The 17,673-nt window shown below is 37.2% G+C and overlaps 4 protein-coding genes across 4 annotated transcripts; 2 read left to right on the top strand and 2 right to left on the bottom strand.

Annotated features, from left to right (window-relative positions):
* Nucleotides 1–5,882: 5,882 nt before the first annotated feature.
* Nucleotides 5,883–8,781, bottom strand: LOC144663348 (protein disulfide-isomerase 1-like). The gene is made up of 3 exons (XM_078524252.1): nt 8,302–8,781; nt 7,024–7,489; nt 5,883–6,272 (listed from the first exon to the last, which is right to left on the bottom strand). The coding sequence occupies exons 1-3, from the start codon at nt 8,634–8,636 to the stop codon at nt 5,964–5,966; spliced, it is 1,110 nt and encodes a 369-aa protein (XP_078380378.1). The 5' UTR covers nt 8,637–8,781; the 3' UTR covers nt 5,883–5,963.
* A 762-nt stretch (nt 8,782–9,543) lies between these two features.
* On the top strand, nt 9,544–10,572 carry LOC144664502 (LITAF domain-containing protein-like). The gene is made up of 2 exons (XM_078525664.1): nt 9,544–9,820; nt 10,375–10,572. Exons 1-2 carry the CDS (start codon nt 9,630–9,632, stop codon nt 10,484–10,486), a joined length of 303 nt encoding a protein of 100 aa, XP_078381790.1. The 5' UTR covers nt 9,544–9,629; the 3' UTR covers nt 10,487–10,572.
* A 245-nt stretch (nt 10,573–10,817) lies between these two features.
* Nucleotides 10,818–13,494, bottom strand: LOC144662043 (U6 snRNA-associated Sm-like protein LSm1). The gene is made up of 4 exons (XM_078522777.1): nt 13,341–13,494; nt 12,593–12,661; nt 11,914–12,029; nt 10,818–11,410 (listed from the first exon to the last, which is right to left on the bottom strand). The coding sequence occupies exons 1-4, from the start codon at nt 13,384–13,386 to the stop codon at nt 11,225–11,227; spliced, it is 417 nt and encodes a 138-aa protein (XP_078378903.1). The 5' UTR covers nt 13,387–13,494; the 3' UTR covers nt 10,818–11,224.
* A 124-nt stretch (nt 13,495–13,618) lies between these two features.
* On the top strand, nt 13,619–17,043 carry LOC144662036 (2-acylglycerol O-acyltransferase 2-A-like). Its single transcript, XM_078522769.1, has 4 exons — nt 13,619–14,227; nt 14,988–15,207; nt 16,133–16,332; nt 16,849–17,043. Exons 1-4 carry the CDS (start codon nt 13,774–13,776, stop codon nt 17,004–17,006), a joined length of 1,032 nt encoding a protein of 343 aa, XP_078378895.1. The 5' UTR covers nt 13,619–13,773; the 3' UTR covers nt 17,007–17,043.
* Nucleotides 17,044–17,673: the final 630 nt, after the last annotated feature.

Here is a 17,673-nt window from a genome sequence, read left to right as displayed (position 1 = left end):
AAGGACTCGACAAGAATTGAGGAATAAGAGTTCGAGGAAAGTATTTTTTTCAACTCCCATTGACTGTCATCAGCCCAAATAAGGATGAAACAGTTGGCAAACAAGTTGGCAAACTGTTGGTGAGAATAGAGACAAGTTCTATTTTGTCGCCAACAGTTGGCCAACTTGTTTGCCGTTGTTGCGTCGTTCATACACACCAACTCGAGTTTGCCAACACGAGTTGTAAGAGTAAACGTTTTTTAAAGGAAATGCATTGTATAATAATCAGCTCGTTTCTCACACACTTGCTACTAGATGTTTATTTTTTTTTTTTTTTTTTTTTTTTTAATTGTATTTTTAACATGTATTTTTTAAGAACTTTTTATTTTTTTTTATTTTTTTTTTTTTTTAAAGAAGTTTTTTTTTATTAGTGTTGATAGTATTTACAAGATTAAGTTACAGTAGACCATACAGCGTACATATAACAGAAGCGTTTTACAGGATATTGAGATTAGCTACTTGAGATTATAATTTTATGAACAATGCATATAACTATCATATTTAGTTACAATGAAAAAAAAAACAAGTTACGACAAAAGAATTTAGTTTTTAAAAAAAAAAAAAAAGAATAATGCACAGAGAAAAAAAAAAAAAAAGGAAAAAATATAAAAGAAAAAAAAAATTACAAGAGATTTCCGTATGTTTGATTGAACTTATTAAGACTGTTATTTTGTATGGCAATTTCTCTTTGTATATTAAGTTTGTCCATTAAGATTGCGAGAAAGCTGTTGAAACATAATTTTTCGTCGTGTAAGCTTTTACAGTATATGGAGTACTTAGCAATAAGAAGCGTGTAGTTTAAAGCGTACATGTGAATCTTGTTGTCAAAAATTCCATATAAAATCATAGAGTTTAATAAGGTAATATTTTCTTTAGTTTTGCTGGACCACCAATTTTGAAATAAATTCCAAAAAGCTAAAGTTGAAGGACAGTGCAAAAACATGTGATCTAAAGAATGTCTGTCAGTGAGACATTGAGGGCATATGTCATTATCCGATATTTTGGCCTTAAAAAGGCTAACCTTTGTTGGAAGAATATTATGAATAATCTTGAATTGAAACATTGATATCTTAATGTCATTTTTTATCTGGAAAGGTAATTCATAAACTCTGTTTATGTTTGCTGGATTAAAACCATACCTTAAGATTTTGCCTTCAGCGGTGGGGGGTAAAAAGGCGTTTTTTATCATAACGGAGTAGACGGTTTTGGTAGAGATTTGATTAGTTGTATTTTCATTTTCCGGCATTTGCCGGGGATTTCTTTTTATTGCTAATTTCCAATTCGACGGAATGCAATTTATCAATCCAAAATATAAAGTGAAAGGTGTTTCAAGATGAAATTTTTCGGAGAATTGATTAAAAGAAAGGAAATTACCGTCGTCTTGAAGAAGGTCTTTAATACGTAGAATATTTTTTTCGAACCAGTTTTTATAAAAAGGTGTTTTGCCTTCGATTTTTATGTTGCGGTTATTCCAAATTATTTCATTGTGTGGAGATGTAACGTTTTGAAAAGGTTGTTTTGTGCTTTGCCAATGTTTTAAGACTTCGTGATAGAAACTTGGGAGGCGGTTAAGTTGCAGGGAATTGATATCATAATTGCAGTGTGTCAGAAAAGACAGTCCTCCGTAATTTTCCAACGCAATCTCGGGGATAATCTTCCAGGATGCGTCAGTTCTGGTTTGCAAACGTGGTATCCAAGCGACTTTTAAAGCTTTATTCATTATGTCAAAATCAGTCATCTTGAGTCCGCCGTGTTTTTTCTCACCGATGATAGTTGATTTTTTTATCTTTGCGGGTTTTCCATCCCAAATAAAGTTGAATATTAATTTCTCGATCTCTTTGATAAATTTTTCTGGGATAACAAGAACAGAGGCGTTATAGATTAATTTAGAAAGTCCGAAAGTTTTAACAATGTTTATTTTCCCGTAAAGTGTTAAATTTCTTCTTTTCCAACTGTTAAGCGTCTTTTCTAAGTTTCGGATTTTCTCTGCAAAGTTTAACTCGTTAGTTTTATTTGTGTCATAAGAAAAGAAAATACCAAGAGCTTTTATTGGGTCTCGCGGCCAGCGGAAGCCAAAAGGAGTTTCGGCATTATTTTTCCATTGACCAAGCCACATTCCTTCAGACTTTGTGGTGTTAATTTCTAAGCCGGAGAGGTTTTTGAACTTATCAAGTAGAGTTAGCAGGTGGTCAACAGAATCCAGGTCACGTACAAAAACAGTGGTATCATCTGCATATAGAGATACTTTAATTTCTTTCTCACCTACATTGATGCCTTTTATGGTGGTATCGTTTTTAATTGCCCTCGCGAGTATTTCTATGCCAATTACGAACAATAGTCCGGACAAGGGACAACCTTGTCTTACACCTCTTTCTACGGTAAAAAATTCTGATGCGAATCCATTATTGAGAACGCAGCTTGAAACATTGTTATAAAAAATTTTGACCCAATTTTGAATGTCAGGTCCGAAATTGAATTTTTTAAGGCAGCTGTTAATAAATTCCCATTCAATGGTATCGAAAGCTTTCTTGAAGTCTATAAAAAGGGCGATTCCAGGAATGTTGTTCTTGTCTGTGTAATTCATGATGTCAGAAATTAAACGAACATTTTCACCAATATACCGGTTTTTGATGTAACCGGTTTGATCGGGGTTAATAACTTTTGGAAGAACCTTTTCTAGCCGTTTTGCAATGACTTTCGTTAAAATTTTATAATCAGTATTAAGAAGAGATATTGGTCTGAGATTGTCGAGTACAGTGGTGTCTTTGTTCGGTTTCGGGATGAGTGTAATAATTCCCCGTCTTTGAGATATCGATAGTTTTCCGCTATCGTAGGCATAATCAAAACATTGTAACATATCGGAGTGTAGTTCTTTCCAGAAGTGTTTATAGAATTCTGTCTGTAACCCATCTGTACCTGGTGATTTTTCATTTTTGAACTCGTTTAACGCTTTCAAGCATTCCTCTTGTGTCACTTTTCCCTCACACGATAACATGTCGTCATTTTCTAACGGAATGATGTTTTCTGTGAAACTGCAGAGAGGTTCGTCTAAAGTCGAAGATCTGTGCTTATTTGATGTATAGAGAGTTTTATAAAAGTGTGTTTGTTCCTGTAGGATTTTTGATTGGTCGTTAGTAAAACTGCCGTCTGAAAGTTTCAATTTTGTAGTTGTCTTTCTTTCAAAATTTCTTTTTTCTAAACCATAGAAATATCTCGTATTTCGTTCCCCGTGCTCATGCCACCTGACTTTGCTTCTAAGAATCGTACCATTCGTCTTATGTTGCATGATATTTTTTAAGCGGGATCTAACATGATAGATTTCGTTGATAGTTTGCTTGTTATTGGGTTGTTTTTCAGCCTTCTTGTAAAGTTCGTTGATTTGATTTTGGAGGTAAATTTCTGTAGATCTTCTTTTCTTTGCTTTATTTTTAGAATATTTAATGGTAAAACCTCTTATTTCCATCTTTATTAAATCCCATTTGAGGGTTAAGTCCTCGACGTCTTTATATTTTTGCCTAAAGTTGGGAATTTCTGCACGCAAACCGGAGACATAGGTTTCATCTTTAAGGAGCGATTGGTTAAACTTCCAGAAGCCAGGACCTTTTTTATGCTTCAGTTCATCGGATTTTAAGTGTATCATTATTGCCGAATGATCTGTTTCGGGTGCGTATAGGATTTTGCAATTTTCGGTTAAATCATTCAACTTTTTAGAAATTAAGAAAAAGTCGAGGCGGCATTGAATTTTAAACGATTTATTTCTCCACGTAAACTCTTCTGCATCTGGGTTAAGAGAACGCCAAATGTCATTTAGATCGTAAAGGTTGCATAATTTGTGGATTTCTTCGACTACCGAATGCTTTCGGTTACTTGGATTACCTCCTTTTTTATCTTTTTCTGATAATGTGCAGTTAAAATCGCCACCTATTATGATTGTTTCTTCAGAAAATTCTTGGAGGTGTCCTTGAAGCTCTTTGAAAAAGACGACTTGTTGATTAACGTCGTTTGGAGCGTAAATGTTGACGAGTACAATTCGAGTGTCTGCGAGCGCTATATCTAATATAATATATCTCCCGTTTTTGTCGCAGATTTTCTTTTCAACTTTGCACTTTATTTTAGGATTGATAAGAATCATGGTGCCTTTACTATGATTTGTGCCGTGGCTAAAAAACACCTCGCCGCCCCATTCCGCTTGCCAAACATTTTCACATTCTTTTGAGCTGTAGGTTTCTTGTAAGAAAACAAAAGAACAATTTTGATGATGTAGCCACCTGAAGACGGTGCGGCGCTTTAGTGATTTGTTCAAGCCTCTAATGTTCACTGACAAACATTTGATATCAATAGGACTATTCATAAAGAGGTGTCAGAGTTGTCATAATTCCCTGATGGTCTTGAATTAACATATTTGTTTGAAGAGTTTTCTTAGCACTCGACTTAAATGCGGCGAATTTTAGTTTTGAAATTTGCATATATCTTCTTGTGTAAACAACGAAAATACAATCAAACAAAATTGTTTTCCAAAAAATTAAAGTGGGAAATTGCTGAACTAAAATACAAATAACATTGAGAATCCAAATTTTGATAATATTTACGAAAGAAAAAGTTGTTACGAGATTAGTGTACACAATAATAAACGAAATATTAAGAGATCTAGAGAGACCTGAACGCGAAGGAAACATACTTAAATTCGCGTTTCAGTCTGGTCGAAGCTTATGGATGTTATTGGAGCAAGTTCATTGAGCCCCCTTTGAAGATCAATACACAGCGTCAGATAGAAATATATAAGGTCAGACCTGCCATTTGACAGGTTGACGGTTTAAATCAAGATGTTTATAGTTTATAGTTTCCAATATTTTATCGAGTTTTTACGTTTATCACGCTTAAGAGAAAGTCATGTAAACTAAGATCCGCCTTTATTGGTGCAACAACATACAAACAAAGAAACATTAAAATGTATTTGTGTCGGGAACAGACCGTATTGTGCTGCGTTCTTGCTAAGGAAGAACGGCCTTTTTGCTAACTGTTAAGTGTAACTGTAACTTAAACTATTTAAGGGCGCTTTCCATTTGTCAGAACTGGCCGGCCAGACCGATATATTCGAGAAAAGGATTCCGTTGTTAGTCAGATTTGTCCTGTCAAATCAGTCAATACATAAATATTATACATTGTTATGGTGGATTTGTGGGAAAATCTCGTGCAAAAGGCCCATTTCACATTTAAAACCACCGGACCGGCCGTCAGTCCTGACAAATGGAAAGCGCCCTAAATTACAGTTTGAAACAAGTAGAAAATACAAAAAGGAACAAAAATTGAAAACCGTTAATGGGAAGTCAAAAGAAAAACAGATAAGCTTAAAACGTATTGTCAATCTGATGACCTGATTCGACCTCGTTCCCTAGAAGACAGACCCTAAAAATGAGTTTGAACCAAAACAGGGTTGCCACGGTCAGGGAAAAGTCAGGGATAAACAAAAAAATTTCAAGGTCAGGGAAAATCTTAGTTCTTTTCAAAGTCAGCGAAAAAATCATACAACGAATTCAAATGCCATGCTTTCAATATCTCGTGAAAAACGTAAAGAGATCGAAAATGAAGAGAAGACTATCAATGGTCTGCAGAAGAAACTGAAGCAAATGTAAAAGTGGATTTGGCTTACTTGATAATTCGCCTAATGCAAAGTCAGTGAAAATTGTTTTGAGGTCAGGGAAAAGTCAGGGAATTTTTTTGGTTTTAATGAGTGGCAACCCAGCAGAAGGTTGAACCAGAATTTGAAATTTATCATTATCTTCCACGTGTTTTTCTACCTTTGTGAATTAGTACTTTGAGATTTTCTCCGCCGATTGCATTGGCAAATGACAGCGTGATTGAAAGAAACAAAAAAACTTTTTAAAATCCATGCGCAAGAAGATATTTTCAGTTAAATTAAGATACTACAATTCGTCTCTCTCTAAATGCACAACCTGGAACTGTTTGAGGATGTTTCTTCGTTTTTCAAGTTCATCGGCCTTATTCGCGTGCAGTGGGCCTTCGATCAAACGTTCCAACCGATCGATTTCATCCGTGATAATACCAGCACCATAGGACATCACGCGAGCCATAACAGAGAAATAAAAATTGGCTTCTTCCTGGTATTCGTGATTGAGGGATTTGATCTTTGCTTCTCTTATTATCTCTTCTCGCCTGTTGTACTCTTTCATAAACTGCACGGCAAGATCGTTGAAGTCGTCAAGAAGACCAGCCTATAAAAAGAGCACAAATTACAACATTAAATCTCAGTGCTACAAATGTTACATCTACCATTAACTAGCCTACGGACTTTCGTGAAACCATAAATCGCCTTCATAGGCTACATAAAACTTGTACATTTTGTAAATGATAGGGGTTCCCAAGTACTCTCTGGTGGGGCTAGTCTTTTGTGTGTTAAATTCTTCATTATTTTTTTTTTTCGAACAATAATGACCCCTCCGTTTACACCGCCAAATACATTCGAATATATTTTTCAGTGCAAAGATCCGGAATTTTCTAAAGGAAAAGATGCCAGGGTCTCCTATTCAGTTCATTTTCGCATTTTAAACTCCACTTTTAATTAAGGTAAAGGGTTAAGTCTGCGTCGAGCCTAGTCGCCCATTTCGCCAGAGCTTTTCCCGGTTTCTGTAGCGACAGGTAGTATTTCTACTCCCTCCTAGATGGGATGCTAGTTCATAGCAGGGTTACCCCCAGCGTTTGTTCGCCGATACCCATTTAAACACCTGGGTGAAGAGAGGCACCATGAAAGTTAAGTGTCTGCTAAGAGCACAACACAGTGACCTTGGCCAGGGCTCGAACCCGGACCGTTTGATCCGGAGTCCCGCGCGCCAAACATTAAGGCCACCGCGCTACTTTAAATTTAATTTTAACTGTTTCAAAAATACTTAGCATGTCCTAGCGCAAGACCCACACAAAGTTGAGCAAATCGGCTATGAGTAAATATATTTAGGTACCTCAACTTACCTTTTCATTGAGTCTTCCTCGCATCTCCCTCTGCGTACCACACAAAGCATTCATAAACGCTGTTATATTCCTCTCGCTGTAGCTTTCCTGGTATCGACCAGGCTCGTATATAACGCCATCTTTGTTGTGCTGCGAATACACCTTGAACGTGGGATAATGCGGAATGACCTGCTGAACACATAGCTGTGGCTCTACGTCACAATTCAAGCGACCAATCAGGCATTTTGGCTCGTTTCTGAATGTTTTGCCGACATCTTTTAGCGTTTTTTGTAAGCTGTTGCAGAGCTCGCAGTTTCCGTTGTAGTACATCACCATAATGCTGCGCGCTTTGTCTTTCACGATGCGTTCAAAGTTGGCGGAAGTCAAGTCGATCACTGGAATCATGAATATGCCCGTGTTGAGATGAAGAAAGGATTTTGTTTGTATAAAACGGATCATGTCGGCAGCAAGATCACCGCCTCTGTAACTGAAAAAAATTGCAGGGTTTAGTTACAGGACGATGCACTTGTCTTTGCGATTTTAAGATTTTGAGAAACCTTTTTCTAGGCTCACGTGAAAGGTGCGAGTTTCAACAATTGAACGAGGCGATAAACTCTTCTCTTCAAGATATAATAATTTAAAGTCAAATACAACAGGGACTATTATACTTTGGCGGTCGGGCGGATGAAACCGATTTTGAGCGTCGGTCTGCGGGAAAATTCTTTAGGTCTTCGGGAGAAAATAAAAAAAAAATTGCAGTCTAGGAGGAAAACAATATGGCGGTCTGCGGACTGAACGACCCCCTTTTATAATAGACCCTCATATAAGGGCGTTTCGGCCGGCTATACATTATAGCTTCCAGTTTTCAAAGCCAGCACAAAATACAATAAAGGGCTTGCAGCGTTTTTTGTATTTCCTTTCTTGGTACTTTTTCAATGGCTCGTCCATTTTGACTAAATATTTTCGTTGTAGAAACGATCCGGATATTTTATTATCGATAGGTGAAAACTGTCTTACAGATTTCTACACTATAAAGTGCCCCATTTTTTCCTTTTCAAACTTGTCATACTAAACAGCTTTACTGAGAATCCCGCAAAGTTTTCTTTTACATGTAGCTAAGGAGAACTGCGGCAAGGTTATTATAGAACTAAGTACTATGAAACTAAACTTTCACAGAAATGAAATGAAAGACTTTATTAAAGTGCCAATGGTATTTAACTTGAAAAAACTAATTGGGGGCACTGTTTATACATTAAAATATATCTTAGCTACATAAAGAGTAGTAAAATTTCTACTTACGTTTCTTCAGTTACGCTTCCTTTGATAAAATACCGATATTCAGGATAGTGGTCTATCCAGTATCGAGTCGCCAGCTTGATTTCTTCATACGCGTTCACCTTTGCAATGACCACATCATCACGATCAGCAAATGCGTCTCCGACCTCTTCAATTCGCTCCAGAATCTTCTGGCAATCTTCATGCCATGCCGCGTAGAAAAACACGAACGCAAATCTTTCGCCATCAACGTATTTGTCGAAATTAGCGAGAGTGAGTTCACGAACGTTAGATTCGTGCTTTGCTTGAATGAAAACAATGTTTAACCCAACGATCGCGAGAAGAAACCATGCGCGCATTTTCGCCGGTGGAATGATTTTCTCTTGATAAAGCGCTAAAATGTTGCTGTTATTCAGTGAAGACTTGTGCAGATTATAAATGCGAATTAAAACAGCTGTTACTTGTAAATTTGCGTCGATGTAACTAAGTAATAGAAAGTTTCAAATCCCTCAATCTTTTTCGTGCGCAGATTTCGAGAACAAAGTTCTAAGACTGAACATTCATTAGTTTTATCAAAGGTTTTGTTATTCCTACAGATTACGTGTTACTCTCGGAGTGAGAATAGACTGTCCACTTAAAATTTCACATGTGTAAAAAGTGATTACAAATTCATTAGAATGTAGCAAACACTTACAGCTAATTAAACACGCGATGAAGCCGTTTAGTTAATGGTAATAAGTTGGGACACGTCACTTTTGAAATCCTTTAAATCTAAGAATGAAAACTTTCTGGTTGTCATTGCATTTTTATCTTTTTCTTACTGTTCATTATTTAGTTTTTCAGAAAAATAAAACTATGAAGTGAAAAGATCCCTCAATTTTCAATTCTGGCTCAAAATCGTTTCTTTAAATGTTTGTTCTGAGAATTCAATATCAAGACAGTATCTTGTAGCTGATTATTTTCTTAATTCTTGTAACTTGTCTGATTGACAATGCATTTACATTATAAGGAGAAAACAGTTTTTGATTCTTTAACTGACAACTTGAGATGAGAATCGCAAAGGCTTTACTCGAAACAAAAGTAACTAGTCTGCCGTCTCATTTCGCTTTGTTTTACACCATTGTATATATCCAAGGTGTTTTGAAACAAGTTTTAAAACTACCTTTTTCGCATATCATGAATGTTAAAGCGGCTGTACTCATTAATTTCCCCAGCTGTGTTGATTTATCGGCTTACAGCATTGCCGAAATGAGATAATTTTGAATTTTAAATTAAAATGATCATCGTAAGCAAGAAATAATTCAAAGGAAGCCTTAAAATTGAAGAGTTTTCGTTTGGAGCAAGGCTTTACTATGTACCAGCCACCTACAACGAACCAGCCAAACCGGCTGAACGGCTACAGCCCTGTTTCAGTTTACCCAGTTTATGGCGAGGTTCCAGTGGATATATGCTGCCCCTACTGTCAGACGAGAGTATTCACTGTTACTACAAAGGAAGATGGAAACTTGACTTACTTTTCAGCGAGTCTACTGTGTTTTATGGGGTAAGAGATCGAGAAATGTGCCGATTTAAGATCGTTTTACTTTCCTCGGTCTGTTAAGGCTTAAACGAAAAAATGGAAACAAAAGATTTACTGACGATAATGAGGTGTACTATTCTGATCTTTTTTTTCTGGTTAATTACGTGTAAGCAAACATTAAAAACTTGACGATGATAAAACGATGAAAAATCAACAAGAAACAAAAGGTCAGAAATGCCGCGGCTATGGATTTTAAAATCAATTCTAGCTAAATGCAGTTACTTTCGCAGATAAAACTTTCCTTTCTTTTGAGTTTTCTTTTGTTAAGCTAAAAAGGGCCATCCCAGAGGTTTTGGAAAGCTGGAAAATTTTGTTTCATTTTTTGAGGGAACGGCGAAACAATTATAAAGCGACGGGCCAGAACACTGAGCACAGAATCTCTGCGAAGAACATGGAAGCACAGTTGATAGCTCCCTTCCTCCATGGCAGTACAGCGGCCAATAAAAATCATTTCAGAAAAAAACCACCACAATTTATGTGGGTAAACCTTCATACTCAAGGTGTTTTTTTTTTCTCAGGTGTTGGTTAGGTTGCTGTCTCATTCCTTTCTGCATTGACTCATGTAAAGATGTCATCCACACATGTCCAAACTGCAGAGCACCAGTGGGCAAATTTAACAGGCTGTGTTAACAGACACGAGGATGCAAGCTTAGACATGGGCGAAGGACAAATCCGACTTCAACAGCCTGAAGAAATGCAAAATGTAGAACAGATCTGAGCAGCACTTGGTTTAATTCATTGAAGCTTGATGAGTCAATTTGTCTTTCTTAAAACGAACGAGTTCTAAACCTTTTTAGTTCGAACTGAAATAACTAGATAAACAGCAGGAAGAGATCTGCAGTAAATTTTCAATACTGGCAATAAAAGAAATTAATGGAAATTAGTAAGGAGAATTTATAGTAGCTTTCTGTCACGTGCAAGTTGAAATCAAATGATATATACTGTAGGCCTCTGAGGCAAGTTTGTTTCTTTAATTATTACATTTGATGTAGAACATTTACTAGAAAACCTTGCAAGAGTTTGCAAGCAATTTTCAAATCTGATTACATGTAACATATACATCAAGTAGGTTTCTGCAAATATACCGGAATGTACAAATTACATTAAATACATTTTTTTCAAGTCTTCTCTCTTTAATCAGCAAAACAAGTGCTGTATCGGCACATCTTTGTTGAAATCGATGTGTTTCCAAACATAATGCTCCAATCAAAATTCGTGCAGGTTCCGAACATCATCATATCAGTATATACAACATGTTGCTTAGCAACTGTTCTGATTAGTACTGTGGGCTCAGACAATTCTCGAAGAGGAGATTATTACTTGTTTTACCGACTTCCCTTAATCTGTCATATCACTTCTCAAAGTAATTCAACTGAAAACGTCATCATGGCTGAGATAAGTGTCCGACGCATTGACAGGAAGCCCTTTTTTCAGTTTCGCCTTGGTCTTGGCTCTCTCTTGTTCCTCTTTGGCCAACTGTTCCTCCCGTTGAGCTTCAAGGATTTCAGGCACTGATACTTCTTCAAGCTCACATTTAGCTTCCTTTTCTTCATCCTTCATAAAAACAAAACAAGAACATAAAATAGGTAATCCAAAGAGTTCACCTGTAACTTTCAAAGGTAAATCATTACTGCTAATTTTTAGTGGCTAATTTCCCAGGTGGTAAAGGAGTTCTAAAACTACATGGTGCCACCCCAACAAGCAGCGGCTGACCGTAGCCAATGGCACTATCTGGTTGAGGCCTTATGTACACCCACGCACAAAGAGAAGAAGTAGTAATTGAAGCAATTGGATATATATGGATAAATGTACTGAAATAAAATCAACATTACAAGAAAATGTCTAATGTCTAGTAATTGGTGGCAGACATGGGAAATGTCAAGTAAGCCAAATAACGATAATATTAGTTTTAGGCTTTGCACCTGAAAAAGGCCCCAAGTATCTCGGCATCTTTGTTTTTTCCTAACTGTTTGCAGTTCTTTGATTATTGATGGTTAATGTGATTGGCTCTACTCTTAAAACGTCATGGATATCGCTCTTCATTATGAATCACTTACTATTTCACCAACAAGGACCATATTTTCTCCTCTGACAAGAAAAATTCCTCTGGGAATATCTCCATACTTTCCTCCCACATGAATTCTTTCAATGGTGTCTTGAAGCAAAAGGTTGGCTGGAAAAAATAAATGAATTATCATCAATCTTTAAAATCTATACAATAAAAAACCTGGTTATAAGCCCCCCGCAACCCCGCTTATAAGCCCCCTGGTTATAGGCCCATCTACCTGGAAACAAAAAACACATTTGGTTATAAACCCCCATAGATATAAGCCCCGCTCTGCTAGATGACAGTACTGAACAGGGCTAAATGTTGCTTTATTATGACTTTTTAACTTAAAAACATATTTCCATCAAGACCCCCTGGATATAAGCCCCTCCGTTTATAAGCCCACCCAAAACCCCTTACAAAGTTGTATAAGCCCAGGGTAATAACCAGGATTTTACAGTATTCAATATTAAATGACTTTCTAGACTATGACCAATGAACAAACACACATATACATAAATTGCCAATAAATGAGATGTAATTAGCAAATCATTCCATCAGTTATCAGAAATGAATAACAAGCAGCATGTGCCACTTGGTTAAATTTAGCGGTCAAGAAACACAAGGTTCATTTTGTTTCTTACACAGCAAAAGATCTCCAAAAGTGAAAAAAACACTGCTACACTAACCAAATTGATCAATAGATCTGAGATATCCGATCAGTGTTCTTCCATCTCGCAGGACCACCATAAGCCTCTCTGTCAATTAACAGTGCCAAGAGTAATGTGTTTAATACTTTCTGTTTTCCCATACCATAAAAGTGGTATGTCAATATTTCACAAGAATTCTGCCACAAATTATACTTTGAAGGAAATAATTAACATAACAGTTCTGGATAAACACAACTTTTTGACTGTAATTGCCTCTCAAACAAGACGGCCAAGTTATTAACCACTAGAAAATGACGTTTTAGACCCAGCCATTTTTAGCAACAGATATATCATATAGGGAAAGTCTTCATTCCTAGTATAATATTATGGTAGTTATGTTCCTCTTGATTTGTAAAATTTATTTGATTTATTTTCCTTTTCAGATAAAGTATAAAAGATGAGTGCATGTTTGTATTCGTGTTTTTGTGTTTTTCCGACCCTAAAATTGCAAATTTATTTATTCTTTCAGTTTGTAGTTTGGCTTCCTAGACTTTTTAACTCCTTAGTTACTTTAGGAAGCCAACACCCTTTTAACTTTAATTTTTATTGTATGAAAATTTCTTCTTTTTTGTGTATAAGGGTTAATAAAGTTTTTGTTGTTGTTGAATTCAGTAAAGTTTCTGGCTGCATAAAACGAAACTGACACATTTGGTTCAACTTACGAAATTATCAAGAACAAAAAAAAAAGGTTCTGAATGAAAAGAAGAAAGAGTAACGCCAAACTTACTATCTATTTCCTTGATAAGACTTGCAGTCCCAGGAAGAAAGCTCATAGTCAATAAATAGCCAAGAATTCGAGCAGCAAAGTGTACTTGTACAATACACTCTTCGCTTTGAAAGCAAAATTTGTCAGGCGTATCTGAATTCACGAGAGGCCTGGTAACCAGAAGATCTGTCACTCCAAATATGGTGATCTATCACGTGCGTGCGCTACCATTTACGTAGACAAACGCGTGACGAAGAGCACGTGAAACTGATCGCGCTGTGTGACAAAAACATTGTCACTTCCGTTCGGATCAAAATACAAAATTTTCTGTTCAAAGAACAAGTGATCAAAGTTCAGTTCGGATATCAACAAGCGGAATTGCAGTTTATCCTTCTTCGGGTTTCGTCAAGTTTAATTTCTATCCAAGGAAGAAACACTGCATTTTACTCCAAAGATGAGTACCAAACACAGAAAAAAGACGAGCTTCTCGCTCTCTTTTTCTGTCTTCGAAGAGCCGCTTCAATTCGCAGTGGTCCTGCTTATGACGGTGTTGTTCATCTTCGGGCATACCCTAGGCGTTCTTTTCTCAATTTATGTGCTCCTAACACCTCTCTACGGCTTCATCGTGGTTTATCTGCTGTGGACATACTGTTTTGATTTGAAAACTTCATCCAAAGGAGGAAGAAGGTCCGAGACATTCAGAAGGCTAAAGAGCTGGGAGTATTTTCGTGATTACTTCCCAGCAAGACTTATTAGAACGAAGCGGCTAGACCCAAAGAAAAACTACATTCTAGGATATCATCCACATGGAATTATGTGTGCTGGAGCTTGGGTTAATTTTGCGACAGAAGCCACTGGATTCAGCAAGCTTTTTCCTGGCATAAAGTCGCATCTTCTCACTTTAACACGTAAGTACAAATTCATTAGGTATTTGCAGAAACATATCACCACGAGGTTATATGCTTCTGGTGATTGTAAATGACTCTAACAGTATAAGGCTTAATTATTTTCTTACAAAAGGCGCAAAAAGTTTTACATATATTTTTTTGTATCTTGATTATAGGACGCGTATTTCAAGAGTTCTGTTTGTATATATTTTTCTGAGAGGTCACGTCTTGTATTGGAGACTCTCACAGCACTGCAGACACTGCAAATTAGGTTTCAAAGGGTAATTTTCGATCATGGCATATTTATTTTAGCTTATGTGTGTGTTCTCTTTGGAATGCTAAAGAAAAAATTCCCCGTCGTTTATTTTAGGTTTTGGCTTACTCTTAAGACCCTAAAATAGGAAATGAAATTAAAACTCGATAGGGGAGACTTGTGTTTATTTTAGTCCTTCATTTACATTCATGTCATAACCTTATATCATTTCGCTTTAATTTGAAATGTCCAAACGTTTCATCTTCTTTTCACCGAGAGAATGACAATGCTGTTAGTTTTTTTTCTTAGATTCGTAAGAAGGCACGTTTATGCACCCTACCCGCTGAACTTTGTATGATAAGCTTCAAAAACATCAAGAAGTTTCACAATTATTTTTGACCCCACCCAGCTGGAGTACAACCTACTTGGTGTCAGATAAAACATTGGGGTGTCGCATGCAAAGGTCTTTTCTCCTAATTTCCCCTTGTTTTATTTATATCATGTCAACCTTTATGCTTTATATTTCAGTGATGTTTAAATTTCCACTGTGGCGCGACTTCACAATGGCTGGAGGCGTATGTGATGTCTCCAAAGAAAGTATCAGCCACATACTTACAAAGCAAGGAACTGGGAATGCAGCAGTGATTGCGATTGGTGGAGCAGCAGAGTCTCTTGACGCTCGCCCAGGCTCTTACACTTTGACCCTGAAAAACCGGAAAGGATTTGCAAAGATGGCTTTACAGACTGGGTAAGAACTTAAATAAATATTTCCTTTAGGACTTGCCTTTTCAAAGAACATTAATTTTTTTAAGTGTCTATACATTTTCTTGGTAGAGTGCGGTTTCTAACAAATCTTTATGTGAGCTTAATCTTGAGTTGCCTCATTGACAAGACATTTTTAGCCAGCTGTTATACATGCTTGAAAACCATGTACATGTACACAACCCATGATGTTTTCCTATGGGCTCAGCAGTCCCCCGGGGGGGGGGGGGGGGTACTTGACCTAAGTTTAGGTATAGGGGTGCCGCTGGAGGTTTGAAACCCTGACCCCTGTTTAGGACAATAAAAACTTAAAATGCCTACCCTGTGTAGGACAACACCCCCTATTCTAAGACCCTATTTAGGACAAAGGACAACATCAACAATAATTTATGCTTTATTGTGATTGCGTCCCATACGCGATGTTTGAAGCATTGAAATGCAAAAACACCTATCCCACCGATTAAATAATGCTTTTTATTGAAGCGAAAGCGAAAACAATGTAAATACATGGACGACAGTCTTGCAGCCATACCCTGTCTAGGACAGGTTCAGGCCCTGTTTAGGACAGAGGATCTTGAAATTATATACCCTGTTCAGGACCGGAGGAGTCAAAAACCATACCCTATCCAGCGGCACGTCCCTGTATAGGCCATATAGGGGAGTGCCCCCCCCGGGAGCAGTCCCTGAGAGTGTTGCGTGCATGTCGTTTGCAGCCAGGTCTGAATGATAAAACTAGCTAAGCAGGATTACTGTAAAAATTCAATTTAGTCCAGGGTGCTTATTAAATTTTTGCATAGAAATAAACCAGTCATACTTAAAATCATTGAATGGAAGAATATTGTTTAATTAAAAGGTGGTGGTGCCGTGTGGAGACAGCTATTTAAAAGGAACATCATTTGTTTTCTTTACAGAGCACATCTTGTTCCAGTGTTTTCATTTGGTGAAAATGAACTCTTCAATCAAGTCAGCAATCCAAGAGGCTCAAAACTGAGAGCATTTCAAAACAGATTGATGAAAATCTTGTCCTTTGCTCCTCCACTGTTCTTTGGAAGAGGAATCTTGCCGACAATCATTGGCTTTGTGCCCTACAGGAGACCAGTCTGCACCGTAGGTATGTAGCAAACAGTTGCTTAGTAAACAGTAAGTGCACTAACCATCAAGGGTTCTATACAGCCACGCCTTGATATCTGTGAAGTAGTGCCTTTTTAATGCCATCAAAATTGTCAATTGTATGGTGAAACAAAATCTTATTGTAGCGCTTCAAGTACAGTTGTGTTACTGGAAGTCTGTCAAAATACCTTTAGCATATTCACAGCGATCGCTTTCCTTTAGACCATTCCATGTGAAATATTTTACCAAATCCAATAAGTTGACAAAAACAAAGGGGTGACTGACTGGGGCCCTTTTAGCCACCACAGTCTTCGCACTGCGATTTGTCCTAATTTTGGTTAAATTAATAAGAACAACTTTATTTGAAAAAGGTCAATTAAAAAGGTAACCCAGGACTGACGTGGACCTTTACAAAATAAAAAACGTTTTAAATTAATATTACAAGCAATATAAATTAATTAATTAATTAATATATGAAATTAAAAAAATTCATTTTGATTTTGATTTTGTTTTTTAGTTGGTGCACCCATTCCAGTTAAGAGAGCTGTTGCAAATCCAAGCCCACAACAAGTAAACAGACTTCACAAGAAATATGTGCAAGGGCTTATTAGCCTTTTTGAGGAGCAGAAGCACAGATATGGTCTGCCGAGAAGTATTAAACTAAGAATCGTGTAGCACAGACTTTTTCTCTTGCATCCTGAACATTAACCATGAACATTAGAGAATATATTTTTTCTGAATAATTTATTTCTTCCAAAAAATAAAATAACACACATAGGGAAGACAGGTTCTGGCGCAACTTACCCAAAACACGTCCCAAATCGGCTTGCGAGCCGCCTGAGCCAGACTCGCCTGGCTCATAAAATTCGCCAGCCTCGTCTGACTCCGCCGTCTCGCCACCCAATTTGGGAGCGTGTTTTGGGTAAGTCGCGTCCAGAACCGGCCTCCCCTATGTGTGTAGGGTCGCAAAGACCCCGCTTATTGGCCGCCCCACCCTCTTAACCCATCAAGCCCGCCAGTCCATCTCACCCAGCACTTTAAAATCGCCTTAAAATCAACTTTTACTGGGCAAATCCAGTGAACAACACACTGGTGCGCTAGGAATAATTCCTATTCCCACCCCCTTTCGACAAACCCCCCAAAATCCTTTTCTATCTCGTTTTTGTTTATTTATTTTTCCCACCCCTCTGCCCACAAGTAACAAAAAAAAGGCCTTTGACTGCTTTAACTTCCCGAAGCAGTTTCACTTGACCCCACTGTGTACCAGTCGTTGTTTGGTTGCATTATTACCTTATAAATACAAACTTTTAATTGACAAAAAGACTTGAGTTTGAAACTTTTT

Source organism: Oculina patagonica, chromosome 8, assembly GCF_052425735.1.
Source record: "Oculina patagonica isolate OP01 chromosome 8, crgOcupat, whole genome shotgun sequence".
Classification (NCBI taxonomy): domain Eukaryota; kingdom Metazoa; phylum Cnidaria; class Anthozoa; order Scleractinia; family Oculinidae; genus Oculina; species Oculina patagonica.
This window is presented reverse-complemented; position numbering and strand designations above follow the sequence as displayed.

What these genes read in the sequence shown, in the direction of transcription:
- LOC144662036 (XM_078522769.1), top strand. Translation starts at nt 13,774, where the DNA reads ATGAGTACCAAACACAGAAAAAAGACGAGCTTCTCGCTCTCTTTTTCT. An exon ending in GCATCTTCTCACTTTAACAC is followed by an intron (nt 14,228 to 14,987) that starts GTAAGTACAAAT and finishes TTTATATTTCAG; the next exon opens with TGATGTTTAAATTTCCACTG. An exon ending in AAGATGGCTTTACAGACTGG is followed by an intron (nt 15,208 to 16,132) that starts GTAAGAACTTAA and finishes TTTTCTTTACAG; the next exon opens with AGCACATCTTGTTCCAGTGT.
- LOC144662043 (XM_078522777.1), bottom strand. Translation starts at nt 13,386, where the DNA reads ATGAGCTTTCTTCCTGGGACTGCAAGTCTTATCAAGGAAATAGATA. An exon ending in TCTTATCAAGGAAATAGATA is followed by an intron (nt 12,662 to 13,340) that starts GTAAGTTTGGCG and finishes GTTAATTGACAG; the next exon opens with AGAGGCTTATGGTGGTCCTG. An exon ending in TGGTCCTTGTTGGTGAAATA is followed by an intron (nt 11,411 to 11,913) that starts GTAAGTGATTCA and finishes GTTTTTATGAAG; the next exon opens with GATGAAGAAAAGGAAGCTAA.
- LOC144664502 (XM_078525664.1), top strand. Translation starts at nt 9,630, where the DNA reads ATGTACCAGCCACCTACAACGAACCAGCCAAACCGGCTGAACGGCTAC. An exon ending in AGTCTACTGTGTTTTATGGG is followed by an intron (nt 9,821 to 10,374) that starts GTAAGAGATCGA and finishes TTTTTTTCTCAG; the next exon opens with GTGTTGGTTAGGTTGCTGTC.
- LOC144663348 (XM_078524252.1), bottom strand. Translation starts at nt 8,636, where the DNA reads ATGCGCGCATGGTTTCTTCTCGCGATCGTTGGGTTAAACATTGTTTTC. An exon ending in GGAAGCGTAACTGAAGAAAC is followed by an intron (nt 7,490 to 8,301) that starts GTAAGTAGAAAT and finishes AATTTTTTTCAG; the next exon opens with TTACAGAGGCGGTGATCTTG. An exon ending in GAGGAAGACTCAATGAAAAG is followed by an intron (nt 6,273 to 7,023) that starts GTAAGTTGAGGT and finishes CTCTTTTTATAG; the next exon opens with GCTGGTCTTCTTGACGACTT.